Source organism: Vipera berus (assembly GCF_964194415.1).
Source record: "Vipera berus genome assembly, chromosome: 1".
NCBI lineage: Eukaryota > Metazoa > Chordata > Lepidosauria > Squamata > Viperidae > Vipera > Vipera berus.
Genome location: NC_138202.1, coordinates 213517487 through 213545139, shown reverse-complemented (window position 1 = coordinate 213545139; position 27653 = coordinate 213517487). Strand labels below are relative to the sequence as shown.

Below are 27653 nucleotides of genomic sequence, written 5' to 3'. Positions count from 1 at the left end.
GGGCATGTATTTAATGATTTTTTAAGTTTTGTAATCTTGTATTTTTATTCTTGCCCTGTTCACCGCCCTGAGTCCTTCGGGAGAAGGGCGGTATAGAAATATTATTAAATTAAATTAAAATTAAATTAAATTTATTTATTTATTTATTTATTTATTTATTTATTTATTTATTTATTTATTTATTTATTTATTTATTTATTTGATTTATATACCACCCTTCTCCCGAAGGACTCAGGGCGGTGTACAGGGCAATAAAAATAAGAATACAAGATACAAGATTTAAAGTAAAATGATTGTGCCCAATGTAGTAGGTTAATTAAAATAATGTTAAAACCCAAACCCATCAGGCCAGGCCGGCTTGTTTGAATAGATAAGTTTTTAGATCACGCCGGAAGGAGCGAAGGTCGGGGGCCATCCGGAGTTCAGCCGGTAAGCGGTTCCAAAGGATTGGTGCACCCACCGAGAATGCTCTCCCCCTGGGGGTCACCAGCCGACATTCTCTGACTGGTGGTACCCTGAGGAGGCCCTCTCTGTGGGAACGTACAGGACGGAGGGAAGTTGACGCCGGCAGTAGGTGCTCCCGTAAGTAATCCGGACCCATGCCATGTAGGGCTTTGTATGTCATCACCAGCACCTTGAATTTCACCCAGAAGGCAACTGGAAGCCAATGCAGCTCACGGAGCAGAGGTGTAATATGGGAGTATCGGGAGACCCCCAAAAGAACTCGCGCAGCTGCATTCTGTACCAGCTGAAGCTTCTGAGTGGTTCTCAAGGGCAGCCCCATGTAAAGAGCATTGCAGTAGTCTAGACGAGAGGTCACAAGTGCATGAGTGACTGTACGCAAGGCATCCAGGTCCAGATAGGGTCGCAGCTGGCGCACCAGACGAACCTGGGCGAAGGCCCCTCTAGTCACAGCTCCTATATGATCATCTAAGGAGAGCTGTGAATCTAAAAGGACACCCAAATTGCGAGTCTTATCTACGGGGGGTAATAACTCACCCCCAATAGAAAGAGATGGAATAATCTGAACTTCCTGAGATGCCGGTATGTACAGCCATTCAGTCTTGTCCGGGTTGAGTTGAAGCCTGTTCTTCCCCATCCAGACCCGGACCGCTTCCAGGCAACGGGACATCACGTCGAGGGCATCACTGGGGTGGTTTGGGGTCGAGATGAAAAGCTGGGTATCATCAGCATACTGATGATATCCCACTCCAAAACCACGGATGATCTCACCTAATGGCTTCATATAGATGTTAAATAGGAGTGGTGAGAGGACCGACCCCTGAGGAACTCCATAAATGAGAGGTCTCGGGGTCGATCTCTGCCCACCCGCCAACACAGACTGTGAACGTTCCAGAAGGTAGGAGGAGAACCACTGAAGAACAGTGCCTCCCACTCCCAATCTCCTGAGACGCCGCAGTAAGATACCATGGTCGATGGTATCAAAAGCCGCTGAGAGGTCTAATAGGACTAGGACAGAGGAACAACCCCTGTCCCGAGCTCGCCAGAGATCATTCATCAGAGCGACCAATGCCGTCTCCGTGCTGTGTCCGGGCCTGAAACCCGATTGGTATGGGTCTAGATAATCAGCATCTTCCAGGAACAGAGGAAGTTGATGCGCCACTACGCTCTCAACAACCTTCACAAGAAAGCGAAGGTTGGAGACCGGGCGAAAGTTGTTTAAAACAGCTGGGTCCAGGACAGGCTTTTTGAGGAGGGGTCTCACCACCGCTTCTTTCAAGGCTGTGGGGAAACTGCCCTCTTTCAATGAAGCAGTTATCACTGCATGGATCCAGCCTCGTGTCCTATCCCGAGCCGCATAAACCAGCCAGGAGGGGCATGGGTCCAATAAGGACGTAGTGGAGCTCAGCTTCCTCATGATCTTGGAGAATTAACCTCTTTTAGGCTCAGTGCAGTCCTGTCACTGCTTGGACAACCTGAAGGCCTTGGAAAATGTCGGTGGAAAATACTTAGCCCAGGTCTTAAGCCGGGCCTCCCTGACAGAAATCCCAAAAGGGTTTTCGACCCCAGAATGTGTGGGATGGTGGTGGTGGTGGTGGTAGGGGAAAGGATCACTCTCTTTTAGCAGGATTGGGGTGGTAATGAGGACAATTGGGCTTTCGTAGGGTAGCAGGCTTACCTTTTAATGTGTCCGCTGGGTGAGAGCTAGTGGGATGGTTAAATGGGGCTAGGATGAAAGTCTGCAATCTCCCTGCATACAAATAGGTTGGGTTTAGTAGGACAGCAGAAACAGTGATGGGGTAGGTTTGAAGGTACTACTGTGAGTGTGACTGAGAAGAAATGGATTCTCTCTTTCAGTAAATCACTTTTCCCCTGTAATTTGCTTTTCAATATTTTTACCCAACTGTGTTTACTCTCTTTCTCCTACCCTGTTTGCAGCAATTTTCTGTGGCTTAAGGAAATATTTGTGGATTGCTTCGGTGTGCTTTAACTGTCCCCAGTGGTATGTGTGTCCCTCGTCTAATAAGAGGAATAGAGGGAGATATGGTGGAAGGGGGAGAGACAGATCTGGGAAAGGGGGTAGGACCTTTTAAATTTTGGTGGTTTGCTTCTCCATAAAGGTAAAGGTTCCCCCGCACACGTGTGCTAGTCGTTTCTGACTCTAGGGGCCGGTGCTCATCTCTGTTTCAAAGCCGAAGAGCCAGCGCTTGTCCGAGGACATCTCTGTGGTCATGTGGCCGGCATGACTAGACGCCAAAGGCACATGGAATGCTGTTATCTTCCCACCGTGGTGGTCCCTATTTTTCTACTTGCATTTTTACATGCTTTCAAACTGCTAGGTTGGCAGAAGCTGGGACGAGTAACAGGCCCTCACTCTGATACGCGGCACTCGGGATTCGACCCGCCAAACTGCTGACCATCTGATTGACAAGCTCAGCATCCTAACCCACTGGGCCACCGCGTCCCTTTTGCTTCTCCATAGAACAAGATAATTTAGAGGACTAGATCAAGTTACCCAAAATTTACAGTCTGGGGGACATCTTGAATTGACAATCACAAAATATTGTTCTTAAGGAGGATCTTTTCGTAGCGGTGTAGCTAGTAAGTCAACTGCATGTCCTGATAACCTCAAGATTATTGCAATTATCCTCTTTGTAGAAGGCCCTCCCAAAGTTCCATTTCATCTTTGTGTTGAATTTCACTTGTTCCTGATTTCCTTTGAAGCCCACTTTAAGGTGCTCACAATAGTGTGGAAAGTTTAGGATCAAGTTCATTGCACTTACTGCCAGCTCCATTGCAATCTGTCCTGTATTCTTAGATAATCAGGCAGGTACGTTTTACAGACCTCACCAAGGATATTTCTGATATCACTTAATTCTGTCTTCCCTGGAGTAGGGCTCATAGCTGTATGGTTGTTGTCATCATTGTATTTCTGTAAATTACCATAAATCATTAATGGAGTGAGCTGCATACAAATTCTCTAAATCAATCAATCAATAGAGTGTTTTTTTCAGCATTAATTGTTTGACAATGCGGATATACATATCTTATTGACATGCTGCTTTTATAGTGTTACAGAATGTCAGAGTCTCCGTATTTGACCCTTCACATATTTAGAGATACCTAAAGATGCTTTTCTCAGTTCCAGTTAGTGATACATTAGTTCCCTTTAACTGGATTTAAAATGCTTTTCAGTTTATTTTCATTTTATTGGGTTATATTTATGCAAAGCACTGAAATACAAACCGAGAGTGATATAAATAATGAAGTTATTATTGACACGTGTGCTTTAATGATTTCATTATTGATTAGTCTGCTTTATATTTTTTAAAAAAGTATTTGGTTGCCTTGAGTCCATTATGTAGCTGTTTGGACTTTTTGGCACAACACAGCTCTGGATTATATATTATTTTTGTAATAAACTCAGATATTAACCAGAGATAGTAAAATTTCAGGTAATAATAAAAACAATAAGATCCTCCAGATGGCAGAGGTATTCTCTGTGTTCTGTTGACTTAAGAAAAGACAAGATAGCCAGGTCTGTCTAAAGAAAACCTCATCCTTTTTAAAATATGTGCAAATTTTTGATAGCATTGCAAATACTTTTGATGTGTTTGTGTGTGTGTGAGAGAGAGAGAGAAAGAGAGAGAGAGAGAGAGAGAGAGAGAGAGAGAGAGAGAGAGAGAGAGAGAGAGAGAGAGAGAGAGAGGAATTATTATACTTTAGAGATAGACACATTCAGTGTTGTTCACATTTCTCTACAGTCAGGAAGCATTTTTATTTTCCCAAGAGAGATGAAATATTTCCCTTCGACAATATATTCTCTAGTGCAATTCAAACTTTGATTTCATATAGATTAAAAATAATGTGCAATTTCTAAGTTAATCTTCATCTTATTGCAGAAATGGAACTGTAACTTGGCCAAGTGTTTTGTTGATTGTTTGGCAAGTTCTCTGAATTTTGGTGTGAGCTGCCAAGTTGCACCTAGATGCAGCACTTTCCACATTTCCAGAAATATCTGCCGCAACTCTAGTGAGAAATAATAATTAATAATAATAATGAAGTTGGAAGGGACCTTGGAGGTCATCTAGTCCAACCCCCTGCTTGGGCAGGAAACCCTATACCATTTCAGACAAATGGCTGCCCAGTCTCTTCTTAAAAACTTCCAGTGTTGAAGCATTCACAACTTCTGGAGGCAGGTTGTTCCACTGGTTAATTGTTCTAACTGTCAGGAAGTTTCTCCTTAGTTCTAGGTTGCTTCTCTCCTTGATTAGTTTCCATCTGTTGCTTCTTGTCCTCCCTTTGGGCGCTTTGGAGAATAGCTTGAGTCCTTCTTCCTTGTGGCAGCCCCTGAGATATTGGAACACTGCTATCATGTCCCCCCTCATCCTTCTCTTCATTAAACTAGACATACCCAATTCCAGCAACCGTTCCCTATATGTTTTAGCCTCCAGACCTCTAATCATCTTGTTGCTCTTCTCTGCACTCTTTCCAGAGTCTCAACATTTTTTTACATCGTGGTGACCAAAACTGGATGCAGTATTCCAAGTGTGGCCTTACCAAGGCATTGTAAAGTGGTATTAATACTTCATGTGATCTTGATTCTATCCCTGTTAATGCAGCCTAGCACTGTGTTGGCTTTTTTGGCAGCTGCAGCACACTGCTGGCTCATATCTAAGTGATTGTCCACTAGGACTCTGAGATCCCTCTCACAGTTACTATTATTGAGCCAGGTACCACCTATACTGTACCTGTGCATTTGAGTTTTCTTGCCTAAATGTAGAACCTTACTTTTTTCACCATTGAATTACTCTGAGTAATTTAGTTAAAAGGGATGGGACATATCAGAGTGGGAAGGACTGGCAACACCCAGTTTTTATCATGGATCCAACTCCACTGTCCTTGGGACCTATCTGCCATCCCATACAATCCCCAACAATCTTCCACGGGGAGAGGAAGTTGTGAATGCTTCAACACTGCAAGTTTTTAAGAAGAGACTGAGCAACCATTTGTCTGAAATGGTTTCCTGCCTGAGCAGGGGGTTGGACTAGAAGACCTCCAAGGTCCCTTCCAACTCAATTATTATTATTAAAACAAAAGAGATTGCCATAGGTGTTTTTCCATGCTGGCATTGAAATTGAATTAAGCTGCAAATCCAGTTGCCTTTGTAAAAGGAAATGAGAAGGGGTATTTTTTTCCTCTCTTCATTTTGGCTTTGAGTAAACAACTGCTTTTCACCATAGGTACCTGTAACCCAGGCTCAACATTATCCTGCTCCACAGTTATGTATATTCTTTATCATGTTGCTTTTGTGCTGATTCCATTAACAAAACTGTGAGCAGCTCACAGTGGTAACATAATACACATGAATCATTTTGATCATATTTAGTAAATAATAGCATAATTAAATCATAATCACATGAATGGACTGATGTAGTTTACATGATTTCTTCTAAAAGGAAACAACAGGAAGAGGAATAGTAATGTAAAATAGCTTTCTGGTTGATCAGATGCTCATTGTGAAGATAAAATTTGCTCCAGAAATTGTTTGCATTGTGTGAATGAGATGCTGCTATTTAAACACTGGAAGACTCAATCAAAGTGACTACCCAATAGTTCACAGTCCATTTACAATAACATTATGTATTAACAATTGAAATAGGATTTTGTATTGTTTATTGGCAGGTTTGTTTAAAATTCCTAACACAGATGTGTTGGCTGTAAGCCGAAAATTGGAAATATACATATTTAATTTAGTGGCCCTGGGTCATTGCTTTATTTTAGCAGGGACAGTCAAATTAATAAGCTCAAAAATCTATGCATCCTTTTCGGATGCATGAAAGTAGTGTTTTTATTATGTCTGAAAATAATTGGAGTTTTTAAACTAAAATTTAATTCAACTTCTGTTAAGGATGAGTAAGCTATTAAGGATTCCCTATTTAACAAGTGCTTGTAATGGTATGTGGGAAAGGCCTTGGGAGATGGGGTGAAGAGATGCTGCCTAAGGCAGTGGTCCCCAACCTTTTGGGCACCAGGGAACGGTTACGTGGAGAGAGGTTTTTCCACAGACTGGAGGATATGTTGTTTTGTGTGCTGCCTGCATCCCACAGATGGGGCTTTGCTTGTTTGTGTGGACCAGTTGTTGGCATGCCGCAGCCTGGTACCAGTCCATGCGCCGGGGGTTGGGGACCCCTGGCCTAGGGTATGGTCAGAGAAGAGACAGTGTAGCTGTATAGAACAAGAGGAACAGGAGGGACCCTGCCTAATTTCTTGGGTGAGGCAGGAGAACTTACTTTCAGACTTGTAAAATCCTACCAACATAACTTACAATAAAGTAGAATTAGCTTTCGTGGTCCTGTTTCCTGTTTGGTCTCCCTGTAAGGTTGACAACGGCTATATTTTGGCTGCTTCTTTATTTGTGTGTGCATATGCATATATTTAGCTGCTTCTCTCGAGAGCCAACCAGTAACATATTAATTTCAGGAAGCAGGCCAACTTGAAGATAACATATGACAAAATATTGCAATAAATTTAATTGTTTCTCTTCTGTCATGAACTAGAAGAAAAACAAATTAAGAGACATAGGTTGTCAGTATATCTTATTTCCTGCTGATGCAGCCTTTTAATTGGTAAGTTATTGACCTCTGAAAAATTGAAGTACGTAATGAAATAGTGACACCTTGTAAATCAAGTGGGTTGCTTAGGTAGTGAGGATTGTAATTATGGGGACATAAATATTCTTCAGCTATTCCTTCCCAAGAGCAGAGGCAAGTCACCCGAAACCACTCTATGTCATGGAATTAACTATTGAGAGGAATGACATGCTTGAATTTTGGTTGTTCTGATACTGTGCATTCTCCAAGTTATCAAAGGTAAATACTACTTTATTTCCTTGACATTTGTGCTTCATGCAAAAAAGAAAACATACTTGTTAGAGCTCCTATTTAAATTATGTGTTTATACCAATAATAACATCCACACTTAAAAATATAGGCAGAGTGAGGTCTTTCTTAAGCATTCCAATTTTCTCCTACGTCTTGAGTACTATTGAGAAGCAAGGGCTTTTGAAGATTCTAGCTTTTATCATCAGTCCCAATGATGTTCTGCTGTTATGATCAGAGAAAGGGACACCAAGACTGGATCCCCTACAAGATCACTCTTCAGTGGTGGATGGGTCTTTTGATCCACCATACAGCATCCAAGATATCCCAATTACTAAAGGGCTACACCAGCTTATTTATCAAATATTAAAACTAGCATAATGCAGTTGTCATGAGTTATCAAATATCATTGTTCTGCCATCTTCCTCTCTATAGAATCTCATTTTAGGTTCTAAAGCTTTCCATTCAGCTTTTAACGACCTTGCACATCTCAAAAGTTCACCATTAATGCACAGTAGCTAAATTGATTTCTTTTGGGTTTTCATTAAAAGAAATTCCCAAGCTTTGAGTCATTTCTGTCCTCATGATCAGGTTATTCTTACCATGTGTTCAGTATATGCACCTATGTATTTCCACAAAGTTTCTACCCCAAACTAACACTAGCGTTATTAGTGTAGAAATATAAGACTGCTACTTGACCAGTAATTTTATAACAATTTAATACATAACCACTGAAAATTTTAATAGTAATTTTCAGTGGTTATGTATTGCTCAATAATGTGTAATCTGGTATAATTTACATGTAAGAGAAATAATGGAAGACATACACAGGAATTCCTATTTTCCATTAATACATTCATTGTGGAAAACAGAAACACACAAGTTTTTATGTTTAATTTATTGAAAAATGATCTCAAACAATATATACCAACAGAATAGGAAATTCAGAATACTGTATATCTGGAAATTATTTTAATTATTAAATAAATTATTTCCAGGGTGATATATGTAATGATATTTTATGTAATAAACCATGTATTTGTCCATATCACTTTTTATTTTAATTTATGCATTTTATCATTTAGTTTTCTACAGTTACAGTTGTTTCTTCATGGAAAAATATAATACTGTATTATTACAGAAAAGAAAGGTAGGGTATATAAATATTGCCTTAAAAATAAACAGTTCTTTTCTCATATAAAGCAACAAATATGAACAAAATTCTGGAGCAAGTGGTTATGTACAAATATATCTTTTCCACATAAGAAATGTGTTTCTATTAAACATTCAACTGATAAAGAACTTAGTCTCAACTTTTATACAAAACTACTGTTAGCTATGCTGTTTTAAACTCCAGTAGTTAATGTTGCAAAATTCTTTGCTGCTTTTGGAGATGTTATGAAAGAAGCAAAGTGCTGAAGGAAGGGGTCAGAGCAGGAAAAAGGGAGCAAAAGGGCTAATAGGCTTTGGATATTCTGAATCAAGAATTTCCTCTTGTTACAGTTCTCTCCCAGCCTTTTCCCAGAAGAGGTCATGCCTTGAATTTGACCGAGAACCCTGCATGTAAAAATCTAAGCTATTTCAGAAGGCTTGGATTTCTGCCATCAATGCCCGAACAGCTGACCAAAGAGACTATAATATTTTGATAGTGCTTCAAAGTGTAGCAATAACAAACCCATGCATTTTATTCAGGTCACATACCCATATTTAAAAATTGTAGACTAAACTGTGAGATCTTTTCAGTGAAGAGCTGAAAAAGCGGCATAGCTGTATTTATTTTATACACCTATTATTGTGAACGTCGGTGCAAAAGTGACCGTGACTTTTGCCAAGACTATTAACGGGAGTTTCGTTCCCGCAACAATTCAGCCCTATTTTCCCCACAATCTTTCCAAAAATGCTCGACTTCGCTTAGAGAATATAATGCTCATACAAAGAAATATTGCAAAGCTCTGCAAAGAATAAATTTAAGAAAGGAAACATTTGTTTATATCAAGTACCCCGATTAAAGGACACAGGTGGCTGCTTTCACCTGCATAATTTAATAGGCCACTGAACTGTGGCAGAGTGGGCAGAAGTTATAGTTGCTGATTTCTTGAGCTTGGACACAGTGCTTGCATATATTGCACATCCAAAACTGATATTCTGTGATGGGCCTTCCTGTAGCAACACATGTTGGAAGCTTTCCTTCTCCCCTAAAAAACATAAGGAAGAAAAATATTATCACAGTATGTCAACGTTATACAACTACATTAGTCATTCATTCAAATTTAAGATTACAAGCATGGATTACAAACATTTCAACAATATACAACAGATCAAACTGGTTAACAAAATAAACTTGCATAGCAATAGAATTATTTTTAAAATTAAAAATGCAATGTGCAGGTAAGATGAATGCTCTCAAATGAGTATTATTTCTAGATTAATTTATATTATGAGAGGGATTCCAATTTATATACGTGACAAATATTTCCAAGAAATAAATTTTTTTGTTTAGAAAAGCTGTATCATATGCTTACCTATTGTTAAGCATTAAATAATGAACCAACAATTAGTGTTAATTTTCCAAATTAGGCAACGCTGAATATACATATATGTGTATAGCATTTTTGATTGGATGTTTTGGGGAAAATTAGTGGGCTATATAAATGTGAGACAAAAGCTAAAAAATTCAGATAATATTCTTTTGAACTGCATACCTAGTACTTGGAATTTAAAACCAAAAAACTTAAATGGATTCTCCAAGCCCTTACAATGCCCAAATGACTTATACTGCAGCATTGGAAAGATAAATATGACCCCTTAACTCAATGGATTGAGGACCCGACTGTACTTGCCACTTATAAGTTGGTGCCTAGATGTAGATCTTGTATGAACAAGTATAATAAAATATAGACTCCATTTATAAAAAATACAGTAAGCTAAAAAATCAGGCCAGTTATATACTGTATATGTACTGGGTTGCAAAGTTACTTTTCCATCCCTGTCATAACTGTGAATGGTCGCTAAATGAGGACCAACCTGTATAAGAAGTCCTAAATGAGGACCAACATTGTATAAGAAGTCCTTTGCAAAGGGAGAATATTCTTCTCTCCTTCTCCCATGTTTTCTCCCCTTAATCCAAATAGACTTTGTGAACAGGCAGAATTGCAGGGTAAAAGAGAATATCTACCACCTACAATGCTTTTTTCCTGCTGAAGCACTGATTTCCACCAAACCCAGGATATTGTAATGTAATTACAAGGAAGAACACCATGCTTACTCTTCGAGAAGGCCATCCAAGTCTGACTTTTTGCTATCTTTAGGATAGTGTTTTGTGAATATTTGCAGGGCAAGCTCTTCATATTGCTGCTTCTGGTCTGGAGTAAGATTTTCTAAAGATTCCAGTTTAACAAAAGCTTTTGAACAGGTACCGAATGCTCTGTTAGCACATGCACAAAGAGCCAATAGGGAATAGATTTCTACTGCAGGAATAATGTCTTCGTAATCCCTCAAGTGAAGAGCTGTTAATGTAGAAAGCAATAGATTCAGAACATATCCATCTATTAAATTAAATAAGCAGTTTTGTTACGTAAGTACTGTTACGTTAATGTATTGAAATCATTGGCTGACACCCAACTGTTGTGAACCACAGTATGAAGTGGCTTAATGCAAACAACAGGAGAAGATCTACATACAAGAGAACTGTAAGATCTATACTAAATCCCCAAACTGGAAGAAATATGTTCAATACCTGGAATACAATAGTTGACTACTTAAGTCGTCAATAGCCATAAATGATTCAGGCTAAGAGTTTTAGATCTTTACTGATTTCAGGGAGGTTTCTTTTGAGGAAAGCCTTTCCCCAGATATACAGGATATAATAGGAACATTTAAAACATTGGCTTAAGGACTGGATATGTAATGGAAAAATTGCCCCATGAATCCTAAGTGGAAAAAAGGCAGCATCATACCTGTTTTCATTGCTGTATCCACATAACCTTCATACAGCTGCCTTTGGGCAAGTATGAAAAAATGGTAAGCCTCAGCTCCTCGCCAAGCGTTATCGATCAGGCGACTGTCTGTGGAAAGAACGTCTTCCTCTAGCAAGCCAGCTAGGGCTGAAGTAGCCTGGGATAAAAGATGTCATAAAAGTAAAATAAACAAGTGATAGCATGCCCGTTATTTACATTAAGTCTGTATGCATTTCATGCATTGTAACAATGCACTTCATGATACATAGCAATGTAAGTTGCACAGCAGTGAACTATCAACAGGAAAAGCTTTGAAAGGGAAGTAAGCCCATCTTTATTTCTTGAATTACACGTTCAGCATAAAAACCAAACATATTTAGCAACAGCACTTAAGACTTATATATTGTTTCATACTGCTTTATGGCCCTCTCTAAGCGGTTTTACAGTCAGCCTATTGCTCCCAACTATCTGGGTCCTCATTTTGCTGACCTCGGAAGGATGGAAGGCTGAGTCTACCTGGAGCCGGTGAGACTCGAACTGCCAAACTGCTGGCGGCTGGCAGTCAGCAGAATTAGCCTGCAGTACTGCATTCCCACCACTGAGTACCACGGCTCTTGGATAATGGTCCGATGCATAGAACGTATTCATTTCAGAAGGGGGAGGCCACACTGCATACAATCAAATGTCAGTTAACAGGGACCAAGAAGCTGCTTTACCCAAGGTTTTCCTCCTACTGATTAGAATTTTTCTTAAAAGGTGAAGTGTCACTGGAAATTCTGTGATTTTCCTTTTTTCTAGGGAAGATGTAAACAAAGGAAAACTCTGTGCGAGGAGCAGCATTGGCTTCTGCAAGATGGTGAAGTGTTTTGACTGTGCATCAATTGTCACAAGCATGCCCAAAAAGGAGCAGGGCATGGTCCGTAATGCTGTGTCCACCACCTTGCAGATACTAACCTCTCACTCCAAAATGCTTATGGTGAGGTATATATCCTATTTTAACATATAACTTTGACTGGATACATTTGTAAAACCATTTCCCAAAGGGTGTTCTAAATGTTTTTGGATAATGTGGAGAGGAAATATGAGTTGAAATATGAGTATTATGGAAATACTTCACAACTCTATCTTGATAGGTATTCCTTGCAGTCGCACTGGAAATGATGAAACCTCCTGAAACTTTACCTCAGAAGTCTTTCCTTTGGCTTTTCCTCTCTGAGAATTTTTTATTTGTTCGTGGTATTGTTCAACAAGTAAAGCCGACATGACATAGAGCTTTTTAACCCGTAAAGGTTTGGTCCTCTTTTTAGCTTCTTCATCTGCAATCTTTAAAAGACAAACATTACAAATTAGCTTTATTTTCTAATTACAATGCCATATACCAGGGGTCAGCAACCTGAAAGAGTGAAAGAGCCACTCGGAACCGGTTCCCTCACAAAAGGATAAACTGGGAGCCGGAAAAAATGTGTGCGCATGCACATACATACGCACATGCACAGAACAGGGTTTGACTGAAGAGTGGAGCCAAGGCGAGATATGCACCTACCCTGCATATTTGAATTGATTGGTTGTACTTTTTTAGTCCCACGTGTTTTTTTTTGGACTACACATAGCAGAAGACTGGGAGCCGCAGGAGATGGCTAAAAGAGCCGCATGCGGCTCCGGAGCCGCGGGTTGCAGACCTGTGCCATATACAAAACTAAGGCAGTATTTTTCACATCAAATAGATTTATATTCTACTCAAGACATTTGTAAAAAACTGACAGTACACCAAGCTGTTTTTCCCTTAACAATTTTCTCTTGCCTGAAAGCAAAGGATTTCTTAATAAGAGTCTTTTTTGCGTTCTTATTAGGTTGAATATAACCGAGAACAAACACTGTTGCAGAATGGAAAACTAGGCATAAGATGGATCTCTTTGAAGGGAGTGAGAACATCTCTCCTTTTTTTTTAAGTCAAGAACCAAATGCTAATTTGTATGTGAAAAGCAAATTTAATCAAGTTTCACATCACAGGCATACAAAGTTAAATATACTGTATCTTCATAAGCCTTCATCCCAAAAAGAGCATATCAAAACCCCACAAGTGGTTAGTCTTCATGCTCAGAAAAATATAGGAAAAAACCTGTAAAATAGCTTCTAATTCAATACGATACAACTATTGCTGAACAAACAGATAAATGCCAATTACGTGCTCCAAATCTCCTTTAAGTATATAAAGGCTTTAATAGATAAAATACATAGTACGACAAGAGAAATATGTATGTTTATTCCTAGTGATAGAACCATCAATGGGCAAAGTGAAAAATCTACCATGAATAAAAACTGTCAACTTCTTAAATAGTTAGCACCAAGCTACTGTATGCCAGTATTACACCAGTAGACTTTTGTATCCACCAAAACATGCCCTAAATCTTCTGAAGCACAAAAAGAATAATCTATTGCATCAGATATTTTTGGAACATCACTGTTTACCCTGTCTCTCTCTCTTTTTTTCCAGATATCCCTTAACAACAGTACCTTGAACATAAGTTTCGCAGCATCAAAGAAATAATTGGCTTTGCGATATAGTTCAACAGCATCCAGAGGTTTATTCTTTTCCAATAACTGAGATGCATATCTAGCTAGAAGAGAACCAATCTCTTTCATGTTGTGTTCCTTCGCTAGTTCAACTGCTTTACTCCACTGGAAGAAAAAGCAACAAGCATTAATCAGTGCAAATCCAAATTTAGGAACAAGTCTTAAATAAATGTGCTCTCTTTATCAGAGAAAATAATCCAGGGGACTTTAAGATTACGGTACTAGGACAAGGGTACATTACATTTCGTAGGGATGTATTGGGACTGTAATCTTGTGGAACAGTTGCCACACTTGTGGGAAAGTAGGCCTAAATTAAATTAATTAATGTTTCAACCTGGAGCAGAAAATAAGACAAGTACGTGTGATGTTTCTTCAGCAGTCAAATGTATTTATGTATAGATATTTAAAAAGTGATTATGATGATATTAAAGATACATTTGTCAGGGACAGGAATGTACATATTGAGCGCAAATGATGCCATGTTGTTAAGTCAAATGTTAGATGCAACGAAGAATATAGATCTGAAAATTAACTTTTAGTTTGACAGGAAAATGGAGTGAACAATTATAAAAATTATCAATAGCAAAAATAGAGGACAGGTAGTCCCCGGCTTACAACAGCATTTGGGACTGGAACTGCTATGGTCATAAAGCACAACACCACATGACTCTTGTTTAGTGATGGCAGTTTTGCCGTTCCAGTTGTTATCATTGGGTAAGGACTACACCTGACCATGATTTCCGTCTTCCTGCTAGCTTCACCACTGAATTTGCTTGTGGGATGTTGGCAGGGACTGGTGGAAATTGACACCCAGCTCTCAGTCATGTGCGACAACCAGAGCTTTGAGGACTAGGAAATCCCCCTCGTTCAGCACCATCGTAATTTTGAACAGTGGCCGAGAGAATGGACATAACCCAAAGGTCACCTATATATGAATTAATTTGTGTACCTGAGGCAGAATATTTAGTAAATGCTGGCAGAAAGAATGTTTATCAGAAGGAGGGGGAAAGGTTGCGTATAATAGCCTGCTTGTCTTTATTTTTTTTTTATTTGAAAGTAGGAATTTGGTAAGCTAGGAAAAACATAACAGCAAGATGAGAGCAGTGAATGTGCGGTGCATCACAGCTGTGTGCAATAAAACAAGAAGAGAATAGTGGGTGTAATATACTTGAGGAAAATAGACCCAGAGTAAAAGAGAGTGTGTATTGTGTGTGTGAGTGACCAGCACAAAAAACACACATTAAGATGGTCTAGAGACATATAGAGAGAATGAATGAAGATTGAATTGCAGAATAAATATACAGAGGAGAGAATGAGTTGAAAGGAAATGAAAAACCAACAAAGCTATGGCTGGATAAAGTAATGGAGACTCTCAAAAGGGGAGCAATGAGTTGCTTGAAGAAAAGAAATTTAATAATAATAAAATGCCCATGAGAACCAATATACATTTGTGTTGCTACTGCATTAATCTCTTTACTAACTAAGTAATTCCAGCTCCAGCTGAAATCTCCATTATTTTTTTTTGCATTTGTCTATTCATCTACCAGTCTAATACTTGCTGTAGTGCCTACTTTTGAAGGTAATATTTTTTGTCACACAGGGAAGCAGGGACATGGTTGATACAACCATTAAATTTCAGTTGCTTTGTCGTTTAGGGAGATGAGCATTTTTAAGAGGTGAAATTGGTTCTTTAAACATTTTCTCCTTTAGCATTCCACATCAAATGGCGGGGGAGCCTAAGTTTGGGGTTATTTAGACAGTAAAATGGGTGCTTTTTCCTTTATATTCTTCCAACCTCCACAACAATGGGTTGACTGGACTTCCGGTAGCGCTGCCGCTTCGAATGGCGGCGTTCTGAAGCCGCCCGATCCTGGGAAGCGTCAAAACGCCCGGAGGCAGCAAAACCAGCTGTTCCGCGGCACTGGAGCTTCTTCTTCGGGAGAAGAGGGAGAGGCGAGCCTGCCTGGATAGAGGTAGAGCCCCCATACGATCCTCCCAAGTAGTTTGGGGGATAAAAGGGTAAGCTCCCTCGGAGCCCAGGCTTTCTCCGCTCCCAGGACGTCTTCGCTCCAAAAGGAGTGGAACAAGACGCGACAACTGCACCTGCTCCTTAGAGGGGACTGTGAGTATTTTGAAAAGCAGGCAGAGCAAAGCAGGAAGATCTGGATTTTTAAACTGGATCTTAACTTTAACTCAGTTTCATTATCTTCTTCAAGCTTCAAGTGTGAAATGGAGTGAAAATGGCGCTGGAGTGTTTCTCTCCTGTGTGAAGTGACTGTGTTTGAAAAGTGTTATATTTTGCTACAAAGCAAGAGATACAATTCGCAATTGACTCTATTCAGTATTGGATTTTGTGTATTTGATTTTGTGTATTTGAAAGCCTGTTCCCTATTCTTCTTATTGAAAGTTAAGAACTCTGGGAGAATTGTTACTTTTTTTTTTCCTTTTCTTCCTGAACTTTAATTCTGCTGGGTGACAGAGGAAATTGAAACTTAAGAGATGGCTGCGAAACGTGGGGGAGGGCCCCCGCTTTCTAAGAACGCTATCTCCTCACCTATGCCACAAACTGCAGGGCAGACTTCGATGAAACCTACAGTACAACCACCCTCTCCCCCACCTCCTGCATTTACACTGACAGACATCCAGCAAGTTGTGATGCAGTCAACGCAAGTTCTGCAACAAGAAATAAAGAATCAAAACAACCAGATGAGGGAAGATATAGTGCTTGCACTCCAGGGCTTAGCGGCACATATAGAACGCCTGGATGCTCGGGTGGATTCAGTTATGGAGTATGTGGAGAACTTGGAAAATAAAATTACTGATGCTGAGCAGAAGGTTGATAGAGCAGAGGCCAAGATTGACAGAACAGGGGATGAGGTCACTATATTAGAGTATAAGAGCATGAAGTTTGCTTTGCGTATTAGAGGCCTCAAAGAGAATCCTAAAGAAAATCTGGAATGGGAAATAGCACAAGCAGTGGCTCCTGTTTTGAAATGGGAACCTGAAGAATTACTTAAGGAAATGGATAAGATATTTAGAGTTAACTCCTGGATTGCTAGGCAAAAAAGTCTACCTAGAGATATAGTGATCTATTTTTCCAGGAGATCAACTAGAAATTCTATTATCCAGGCCTTTTATCGGGAAAAATTCCAGGTTGCAGGCCAAGATATTATGATCTTAAAGGAGATACCTTCAAAAATTCTTGGAAAGAGGAAAGACTTTGCCTTTTTGTCTGATGAGCTTAAGAAGCGACAAGTCCAGTTCAGATGGGAAATTCCTATTGGAATTGTGGTAAATTATGCAGGGACCAGATACAGACTGGATACAATCTTAAAAGCAAAAGATTTCTACACTAAGGTCCTGAAAGCAGGTTTACCACCATCTCCCCGAATTAAGAGAACAGAAGCTAGATAAGATGATAAACAATTGAGTGAAGAGGCAATGTTACTGCCCCCTGAGGAGATCCAGAAACCGGAGGCCATAGAGCAGAATTTGATATTAAAGGAAGACCCAAAAAAACAGAGGATGACAAGAGCTGCACATAAGCATATGGAAAAGGAACAAAAACAGAAGTCTGCAACTGGTTCAGCTACGCAAGATGCGACTGTTTTAGAGCCCGTGGGAGGAGCACGTCCTAAGAGAGCAACAGCTGATCTTCAGGCCATGTTCCAAAGGCTCATGGTCACCAGAGATGGTGAAGTTCCTGACATGGAATGTTAACGGGCTAAATTCACCACAGAAAAGAAAGAAAGTATTTTTTTATTTGAAACAACATAAAAATGACGTTGTTTGTTTACAAGAGACACATATTGCATTAAGAGATCAAAAATATTTGACTAATTCCCGATTGGGAACATATTTTGCATCTTCTGCTCCGGACAAGAAGGCTGGAGTGGTTATTTACTTAAGAAAAGACTTTTCGGCAAGATTGATTGAATCAGATAAGCAAGGGAGATATGTTAGTATTGAATTAATATTACAAGGAAAGAAAGTTCTTCTTATTGGATTATATGCTCCAAATCAAAAACAGCAAAAAAAATTTAAATTCTTACACCAAAGGCTAATTGAACTGGATTACAAATCTGTTATTATGATGGGGGATTGGAATGGGGTCTTGGTGCCATCTGAAGACAAGAAGGGGTCTTCTAAAACCCTTTGTAACTCAAAATTGCCTAAAGCCTTTTTTGATTTGAAGGAAGATCTGGAATTAAGAGATGTATGGCGGGAAAGGAATATGAGAGACAGGGATTTTACTTTTTTTTCGGATAGACACAAATCTTTTTCCAGGATTGACTTCATTTTGATTACTACTGACCTTTCCTCCTCAGTTAAGAATGTTAAGATTTTCCCTAGGACAATGTCTGACCATAGTCCTGTTTGGCTGGAGCTCTTTACTGAAGACACTAGTAGGAGATCCTGGAGGCTGAATGAGAACTTATTTACAAATGACTTGTTCTTGCAGAAATGTAGAGAACATATGAAAGAATTTTTTGTCACGAATATGCATAAAAGTACTTCGATGGAAATGGTTTGGGATGCTAGTAAGGCCTATATGAGAGGGGTTTTGATTTATATGAATAATGCTTATAGGCGTAAGCAAGTGCAAAAACGTTTAGATATCGAGGAAGAGATTAAAACTAAAGAGAAAAAGTTTATTTTGAATCCATTGGATAATAATTTAAAGATCTCAATACATTTATTGAAAGAACAATTTAATATGCTATTGGCTGATCAAGTAGCAACTAATTTGCGTTATGCCAAACACAATACTTTCTGTAACGCCAACAAGCCTGGTAGATGGCTGGCTTATCAATTAAGGAAGAAACAGAAATTACGTACTATAGACAAAATAGAATATAAAGGAAAAGAAGTCTACCAACAAAATTTGATTAAGAGGAGTTTCCTAGATTTTTACTCGAAATTATATTCTAAAGAGAATATACAAGCTCTAGATATAGATAAGTATCTACAGGGAGCTCATTTTCCAAGACTTTCACAAGAACAATAACTTGAGATGAATTGCCCAATTACACCAGAAGAAATTTCTTTAGCTATTAAACAGTTGAAATTGGGCAAAACTCCAGGAACAGATGGATTAACAGCAATTTATTATAAAAAGTTGCTGCCTGAAATGATTGAACCCTTAAAGATTTTGTTTAATGAAATTCAGACTGGAGGCGCAGTTCCTCCATCATGGAGGACAGCTTTTGTATCGTTGATCCCAAAGGAGGATCAAGATCTTACCCAACCTAAAAATTATAGACCTATATCGCTCTTAAATACAGATTATAAGATCTTTGCTAAAGTATTGGCTAATAGATTAATGCAAGTTTTGAAACAAATGATTCATAGTGACCAATCGGGATTTATATCTGGGAGGTATATGAAAAATAATGTAAGACAAATCGTTAACTTGCTTGAATATTTGGATAAGAACAACCAAGTCTCCGCAGCACTGATATTTTTGGATGCAGAGAAAGCCTTTGACCAATTGAATTGGCAGTTTTTATTAAGAGTTGTTGAGGAGATGAATTTTGGAGAAGGTTTTCTACATGCTATTAAAGCTATATATCAACAACAAACTGCACAAATTATAGTTAATGGGGGACTAACAGAGACTTTTAGAATTGAAAAAGGTACAAGGCAGGGCTGCCCCCTATCACCATTATTGTTTGTTTTAACATTAGAGATTTTACTAATTAAAATTCGAGAGTCCTCTTTGATAAAGGGAATTAAAATAAAACAGAATGATTATAGACTGAGATCTTTTGCTGATGACTTGGTTGTGACAGTATCCCAACCGCTACAGTCGGTTGTAGACTTGATGGAAATTATAACTCAGTATGGTAAGGTTTCTGGGTTTAAGGTGAACAGTAATAAAACTAAGATATTATCCAAGAATTTATCTACGAGTGAAAGGGATATGTTATCTAACTTAACAGGTTTTGAAATAGTGAAGAAGGTTAAATATCTAGGAGTGCATATTGCAGCCTCAAATGTAAAATTGTATAAGAATAATTATGAAACACTATGGTTGAAGGTACAAAGGGACTTAAATAACTGGAAAAAATTACAATTATCACTACTGGGAAGAATTGCAGTTGTTAAAATGAATGTTCTACCAAAGTTCCTCTTTCTGTTTCCGATGATACCTATACTGAAAAAGGATGCCAACCTTGATCAATGGCAGAAGGGTATTAACAAATTTATCTGGGCGGGGAAAAAAACCAAGAGTTAAATTCAAGATTTTACAGGATGCCAGGGAAAGAGGGGGACTCAAGGCGCCGAATTTGAAATTGTACTATGATGCGGCTGCTTTGACCTGGGTTAGTGATTGGCTTAATTTAACTAACAAGAGAATACTTCATCTTGAGGGATGGGATTTGGTATATGGATGGCATGCATACTTGCTTTATGATAAGAAGGTAGACAGGGCTTTTAAATCCCATATTCTTAGAAGTGCTTTACTGCGTGTCTGGAAAAAGTACTATAATAAGTTAAATTATAAAATACCGATTTGGGGAATTCCTGGACACGCGATAGAGGGTGTATCTATGGGAGTGAGTATGGATATGGTTTCTTATAAGGAACTACTCAAATTGCAAGGGAATGATTGGCAACTTAAATCAGCAGAGGAGTTAAGACAAGAAAACATAAATTACTCTTGGTTTCAATATACCTAATTGAAAGCTAGGTGGAAGTCAGATCAAAAGGTTGGTATCACAATTACAGATCAAAATTTAGTAAAGCAAATTAGAGATTCAAAATGTGCACATATAAAGAGGATATATAATGCTTTAATTGAATTGGATTCGGAAACGGAATTGGTTAAAGATTGCATGATAAAGTGGGCACAAAATATTCAGGAACCAATCTCGTTGGACACCTGGGAGATAATTTGGGTCAGAAATGTTAAATTTACCCAGGCTCAAAATTTAAGAGAAAATTTTTACAAAATGTTTTATAGATGGCATCTGGATCCCAAGAAGTTGTCCAACATGTATCCTAATCTGCAGTCTAAGTGTTGGAGGTGTGGTAGCTTAGAAGCTACCTATTTCCACATGTGGTGGACTTGTAGAAACATAAAAGCCTTCTGGATTAAAATTTGGTGGAACATTCAAAAGATTTTTAAGAGGAAGATAAAGTTTTCCCCGCAATTGTTCTTACTGGGTATTGTTGTAAATTGTGATGTCAAAGAGACTAATCTGATGTTGAATATGATAACGGCAGCACGGTTACTGGTGGGACAATATTGGAAGAAGGACAATCTGCCCACGGTAGAAGAATGGGTGTTTCTAAGTTTCTAATCTTGCAGAAATGTCCAAGATTTCTGCTTATTTAAAGGATCACTCACAGGAGAGATATATTTCAGTTTGGAGGAGATGGATAAATTATATTGAAAACAAATATGGGACCAAAAAGTTCCATTTAGCTTATGAGTAGAATTTAGTGGGATATTGTTATCGTTAGTAGTTATGCTAAGAGAGAGTTAAAGCGCAGTACGAATTTGGTTGATTGTATATTGTGTAAATTTTTATTTAGAATATGATTGTTGTAACTATAATCCTGTATTTAGCTCTGGGAAGTGGGGGGGTTGGGGTGGGAGGGATTTGGGGATATATTGCAAAATATTGTAAAACTCTTTAATAAAAAAAACAACAATGGGTTGACTAACTATTTTGTTCCCACTGACTCAGCGAGTGTACTTGAGGCTGCAAATGGGATGGAGGCAGGAGGTTGCATATGATCCCTGGATTACCTTCCCACAGTTTAGCTGCAGTATTTTTTCTTTCCCCGCAACAACATATTTTAAACAAATAACCAAACTATGTGAGACAAGAGATACCTAAATTGGACCTCCTTTATGTTTCTAAAATTAGTTGTGCAAGAGCTTTTGAATGGAACCATGGAAGAAGAGAATTAATTTTCCCCCAATGTTAATTGTCTGAGAATCTGTGTAGTCCCCTGAAAAATAGCTGGAGTGTGTATCTGATATTTGGGGATTGGCCCATGGGGGGAAAAAATTTCAAACTGGTCCCTAATGAAAATGGTGTTCCCCAATCATGCTACCTATGTTTAAACACTAGGAGATCTGATTATACACTTTTTATGTAATTTCTGAATTGGCCATTAAAGACACAAAAGTTGAGGACATGTAAATCCCTAGATAGATATATTTGTTATATATTCAATCTCTTAGCTGCCAGCTGACGCTGCAAGGGAAGCTATATTGAAATCCATTACACTAATATGAACAAGCTCCCCTCAAATAATGTCTCCTATATTATGCTTATATTTTTACCTGGTTGAGATTAACACAGACATCTACTGCATCCTTTGGTCTGTTACATTTCAGAAAGGCAGCTACAGCTTGTTCACACATCCCCACAGTAACAAACATATGGCTTATGTCCTAAAAGGTATGGAAAGGTATTATTACATTCTAAAAAAGTAGCAGCATACAATATCAAAACTCCTTAATTTCTAACAAATTGACTGTGGCCATGTGCTGGCAAAAAACCTCACTTGGCACGCCAGAAATACAAAATACGATATAGTGGTAAGCAAGATTAAAAAGGATAATTATTATTACCATCTTTTCCAGTGTTTTATTGTTTATACGTTTGATATACTTATCGAAATATATCAAGTTAACATAAACATATCAAGTTTTATAAATTTAAATTGTAACCTATGCTATGCTGCTTTTGCTTTACTATGTAGAGGGCCATTTCACAATCACAGCCCCTTTGGGTATTCAATCTTAAAAATGTGTTAAGAGTATGGCCTAGGTTATTTTGTCCTAAAGGTCAGATATGATAAAAAATATCATTTATTATATGGCATTATATTTTTTTTACCAGATTTTCTTTCAACATGAGAAACAGCCTGATTTTTAAACTTTCTTTTTATGTCTTCAGTATGTTACCCTCAGTAGAATCAAACCACTGGTAGAAGTAAGGATTTATTTTTTTAGATAAAAAAAACTTGCTCAAATCAATAAAGTAGAGAATACAATCATAAGCATATGTAACCAGAAACAATTTTCCCAGAAATTAGCAATAGCACTTAGACTTATATACCGCTTCACAGTGCTTTACAGCCCTCTCTAAGCAGTTTACAGAGTCAGCATATTGCCCCCAGCAATCTGGGTCCTCATTTTACCGGCTTTAGAAGGATGGAAGGCTGAGTCGACCTTGAGCAGGTCAGGATTCAACTCCTGGCTGTGGGCAGAGTCAGCCTGCAATACTGCATTCTAACCACTGCGCCACCAGGGCTTAATATCATCCAAGATAAGCAGTTTATAGTAACTAATCCCAAGAAGCAGCTCTTTTTATACTCACTGGAAGTAACTTGTTGTTTTCTGGAAGCGAGTTAGCCAAATTTTCTAACGCTTGATAGTCTTCCAGCATATAATAACATTCCGCCAAACGTTCGTGGTTTCTGCCTTGTACAAAATAGGGAACTGCATTTGCCCTACAAAGGTGAAAAAAAAGAGAGAAATGGCTGATGATCTGTGAATATTGCTAAATGTGTAAGGAATACTCAGGGTATAATCAAGCAAAGGCATGATTTCTGGGGGAAAATGTCCAGTTATTTATAATTCTGTATTGTCAGTGCTTGAACAGAATTTTAACAGATGTTGCATTTTATACTTCAATTTCCCCAAATAATATTTCTCTATTTTCCTGCAAATAATTTATTTAATTAAAATCACAGTCAAAGGAATACATGTACTATTCCAGTTTCATCCTTTGCACTGCAAAATACAAACATGCTCCATCTAAGTAAGTCACAATTACAACTGGTTACAACCGCATACCATTTCTGTCTATCTGCAAAGTACTCTCCAATTTCATTGTGTGCTTGTTCAAGGAAGCTGTCGTCTCCGTGGCCTGAGCCTGTCTGCAACAGTTGCACTACTCGAAACCCATTGCCTAGTTTCATTCGTAGGTCAACCGCAAGATCTCTGTAAATGTGACAAATATGCAATTTTAGCAGCAGAAACAATGCTATTTTATGCTTAGTTGGAGTGGTCAGGGGATCAGACTAGAAACTGGGAGACCGTGATCTCTAATTCTACCTTAGGCACAAAGCTTGTTGGGTGACCTTGGGCCAGTCACTTTCTCTCAGCCCTAGGAAGGAGGCAAGGGCAAATGACTTCTGAAAAACCTTGCCAAGAAAACTGCAGCGACTCCTCTCTAGGCCAGGGGTAGGCAACCTTGGCTCTTTTATGACTCGTGGACTTCAGCTCCCAGAATTCCTGAGCCAGCATGGTCCAGCTCTCTCCCTTTGCCCTCAGGGTGGCTGGCTCAGGAATTCTGGGAGTTGAAGTCCACGAGTCATGAAAGAGCCAAGGTTGCCTACCCCTGCTCTAGGCAGTCTCCAAGGATCAGACATGATGGAATGGGGGAAAAAAGGGTAGCAAATGAAGAGAGTATTGATTCAAATCTCATCTCAATGGAGAATCAAGATCTCATCTCTTTGGCTTTGGTATCGTTTGCAATAACAGTGGTCTGTTTTATATAGACTAGTCTTAGAAATTATTGGATTTCAGAAATGCTCTGAAGTTTTGTAAAGTTATGTCAAAGCTACACAAAATATTCACTTTTAAATAACAAAGAGGATAATCAAGGGGGGGGGGCGGGGCGGCAAATGACAAAGACAGTGTTTACATTGTTGTACCACAACTCCACTTGTTCTGTACATGAGTCAAGATGTCACACAGATATACAAAAGGAGCAGAGCCTGAAGGGAGAAACAACATGAAGCTGCTTTTGTTATTCAGACATCTCTGGACACCTCTGAAAACAACTTTATGTCAAGCAAAAAAAAAATTGAATGCTGCAAATTGAAATTGGCTAGTTTGACCTTTCTGCAATCCTTCTTCATGCTTCACGTTCTTATTAGTCTTTCTAAGGAGTCCAGTTCGGGAAATGTAATTTATGTATACACTCACATTTTTAAATTAGTTCAAAAACATGTCTTCCCACCATCAAATGCTATTATATACTTGGGATTTTGTACTCTTTTAATTAAATTTATCTAGGGAAATTACCTTCTATCCATGTCCAAATACATTCTTTCAGCTTCTTCAAATTTTCCAAAATAAACTGCCACTTCAGCTTGCCTAAGTGCTTCACTCTGGAGATTGTGAAGGCGTTTTACAAACTTAATACCCTGATAATTTTTATAACGTACAAAAGCTTGCTCAGCAGTGTGAAGATCAAGTTTTTGGAGAGCTGTTTCAGCCAGTAGACGCCTGTATAAAGTACACATATTTTATATCTATATAGATATCATCTTTATTAGGAATACAGATAGTCCTTGACTTATGAACATTTGTTCAGCAACTGTTCAGAGTTATGATGCTGTTGAGACTTATGAGCCAGTCCCCAGTGTTGTGGTCTTTACAATGCCCCCACTGTCATGTGATTTAAGATCTGGGCACTTGGTAATACAGTCACACTTACAACCAGTTGCCAAATGCCCTGTGATCATCGTTTGCAATCTTCTCTGTTGGCTTCCCCAGAAAGTCAATAGGGAAGCTGACAGGGAAGATCACAAGCCAGTGCCACTTTCTAAAAAGATCCCTCCTGTCTTTAGGGACTAGCTGAAAAAGCTGTGTGCTGAAATCCGGGAAGATTTTGGCATCAGGGATTTCAGCCAGCTGAATCAAGAGTTGCTGAAAATCAAGAAGCATTTTCAGCCCGGGAGGATTTTCAGTCCCAGATGGAGAGGCTTCAGAAGCGAGTGACCTACTGATGAAGACACTCACCTCCAACTTGGAAGATTGAGTTCAATCCTAGGTAGCGGCAGAATTTTTTTCTAGGGTACAAAGAAAAAATATCTGCTGCAAACTCTGCATGGCGCCAGGAAGGGCATCTGCCTAATAACACTCAGCTCCATCCCGTCGCCCTGCCTGTACCCTGAATTAAGGGATTACAGGGTCGTAAAAAGGGAGGTTTTTGTTATTGAGAGGCTTCAGAAGCCTCTTGGATCTCAGGCTGAAAATCCAAGTGGCACTGAGGCCGTCGCACACACAGCCTGACACTCCTCTGTACCCTTGCACATTGTCCCCAAACCATGCTTCTGCACCATACCCTATGCCAGTGATGGCAAACCTTTTAGAGACCGAGTGTCCAAACTGCAACCCAAAACCCACTTATGTATCATTGGGTGCCGGGTGGGCGTGACCAATTGGGTGGGTGTGGTCCATTCGGTGGGCATGGCTGTGGTGGTAACAGCAGACTGGGTGGGACTAAAAAGTTCAATCAATTCCAACTTTGCGAGATCTTTTTTTCCCCCTTGAGAAGTTGAAATTGATTGATTGAACTTTTTTTTTTGCACACAGCAGCAGAGGCCTAAAGCAAAATGGTTTTATAAAACCCAGCTGAAGGCCTAGGACTGAGGCGACGGTGCACGTGCCCACAGAGAGGGCTCTGCGTGCCACCTGTGGCACGCGTGCCATAGGTTCACCACCACGGCCCTATGCATTCTCCCTGACCTTCTCACGTACCCCCTTGCTTCCCTCTCTCACCCAGCAACGTGTGGGGTTTGCATCTTGCTGCTGGCTTCCCCACTGCCCTGATTATGGGAAGCTGGCAGGAAGCTGCCTCGCCTAATGGCCAGGCCATTCCTGGTGTGTTGTTGCTTAGCGACGGCAATCACATCATTCCATGAAAACCTTCACTTTAGTATTTCAAGCTTCTTTAATTGAGCTCTACCTCTAGGGATGTGAAAGCTAACTGTCAAATGTGAGAAAAGAGTGGCATGCTGCAGTGAGTACCTAAACATATTGTGTGTATAATTCTTCCAAACTTATTTCCGAAGCATATGTAGTCCTATTGAATTTATCCTTCAAAATCACAAAACTGTAAGAAGTCTCAGAAATTTTCTAGTCACAATTTTCACCTCTGCACATTGTACCCTTTCTTTTGTTTATTCTTTTTCTTTTTCAGTGGGATAATTTAAGTTACTGGGGGGAAAAATTCTGCCTGCCCATTATAGAATAATGGGTAGACATTATAGAACAACTATCCATGGTTTAGGAGGAATAAATAGCCCTCCAATTTTTTTCATAATTTCTCTATGTCCAATATTCTCTGCTAGTAATGCTTATTATAAGAATGTAATAGGAAGTACTACAAATCACCATTATGAATCATCATAAAAGCTGTAGGGAAAAAAAAGAGAAACAAGATTTTTACCAAAGTCTTGGATGTGAATTTTCTTCAATGAACTGGGAAGATTCTGCAATCCCTGCCTCTTTAACAATTGCCTGAGCATCTCGTAGTGATCTAATATCAAAATGTATTATGCAGTCCTTATTAGGGTGTTCAGGATTCTATTTAAATAGAAAAAAAATCTTATTCATTTCCAATCAAGCTATTTTTTTTTTGGCACATGGCATTTTCATTGATTAAAAGAATTTGTTTACTTACCTTTAATATTTCATCCAATAAGACAGATTTGATTTCTAAATCTTCAAAGTTGCAAATATATCCAGAGGTTTGAATGGGCTCCTTGGAATACATAAAGGTAATTAATGGGGTTTTTTTTTAAAAAAACAAACTTAAATGCATTTTGGAAGTGCAACACAAAGTCTCTTTGAATCCTGCTTAAAAGATTTTTATCCATGCTACTACAGTTTCTACACCTGCAATTAGAGTGCTCAAGGGGTTGAACACCTTAGTTACAACTCCCCCCCCAAAAAAAATATTTGAAAGTTTTTACTTTTAAATCAGTGACTAAGGGAGACCAATGAGAATAAAAAGTA

At 38.9% G+C, this 27653-nt stretch overlaps 1 protein-coding gene across 1 annotated transcript in view; it reads right to left on the bottom strand.

The window, feature by feature from the left end:
* Positions 1-8277: 8277 nt before the first annotated feature.
* The window catches only part of WDR35 (WD repeat domain 35), a 45975-nt gene continuing 26599 nt past the window's right edge, over positions 8278-27653 (bottom strand). Inside the window, exons 17-27 of the mRNA XM_081314243.1 lie at positions 27319-27399; positions 27085-27221; positions 24933-25136; positions 23697-23843; positions 23218-23350; positions 22176-22286; positions 13814-13978; positions 12482-12622; positions 11300-11456; positions 10609-10849; positions 8278-9538 (exon numbers count right to left, since the gene is read on the bottom strand). Coding sequence (XP_081170369.1) covers positions 9385-9538; positions 10609-10849; positions 11300-11456; positions 12482-12622; positions 13814-13978; positions 22176-22286; positions 23218-23350; positions 23697-23843; positions 24933-25136; positions 27085-27221; positions 27319-27399 — 1671 coding nt within the window. The 3' untranslated portion in view covers positions 8278-9384. The remainder of the gene's footprint in view (positions 9539-10608; positions 10850-11299; positions 11457-12481; positions 12623-13813; positions 13979-22175; positions 22287-23217; positions 23351-23696; positions 23844-24932; positions 25137-27084; positions 27222-27318; positions 27400-27653) is intronic.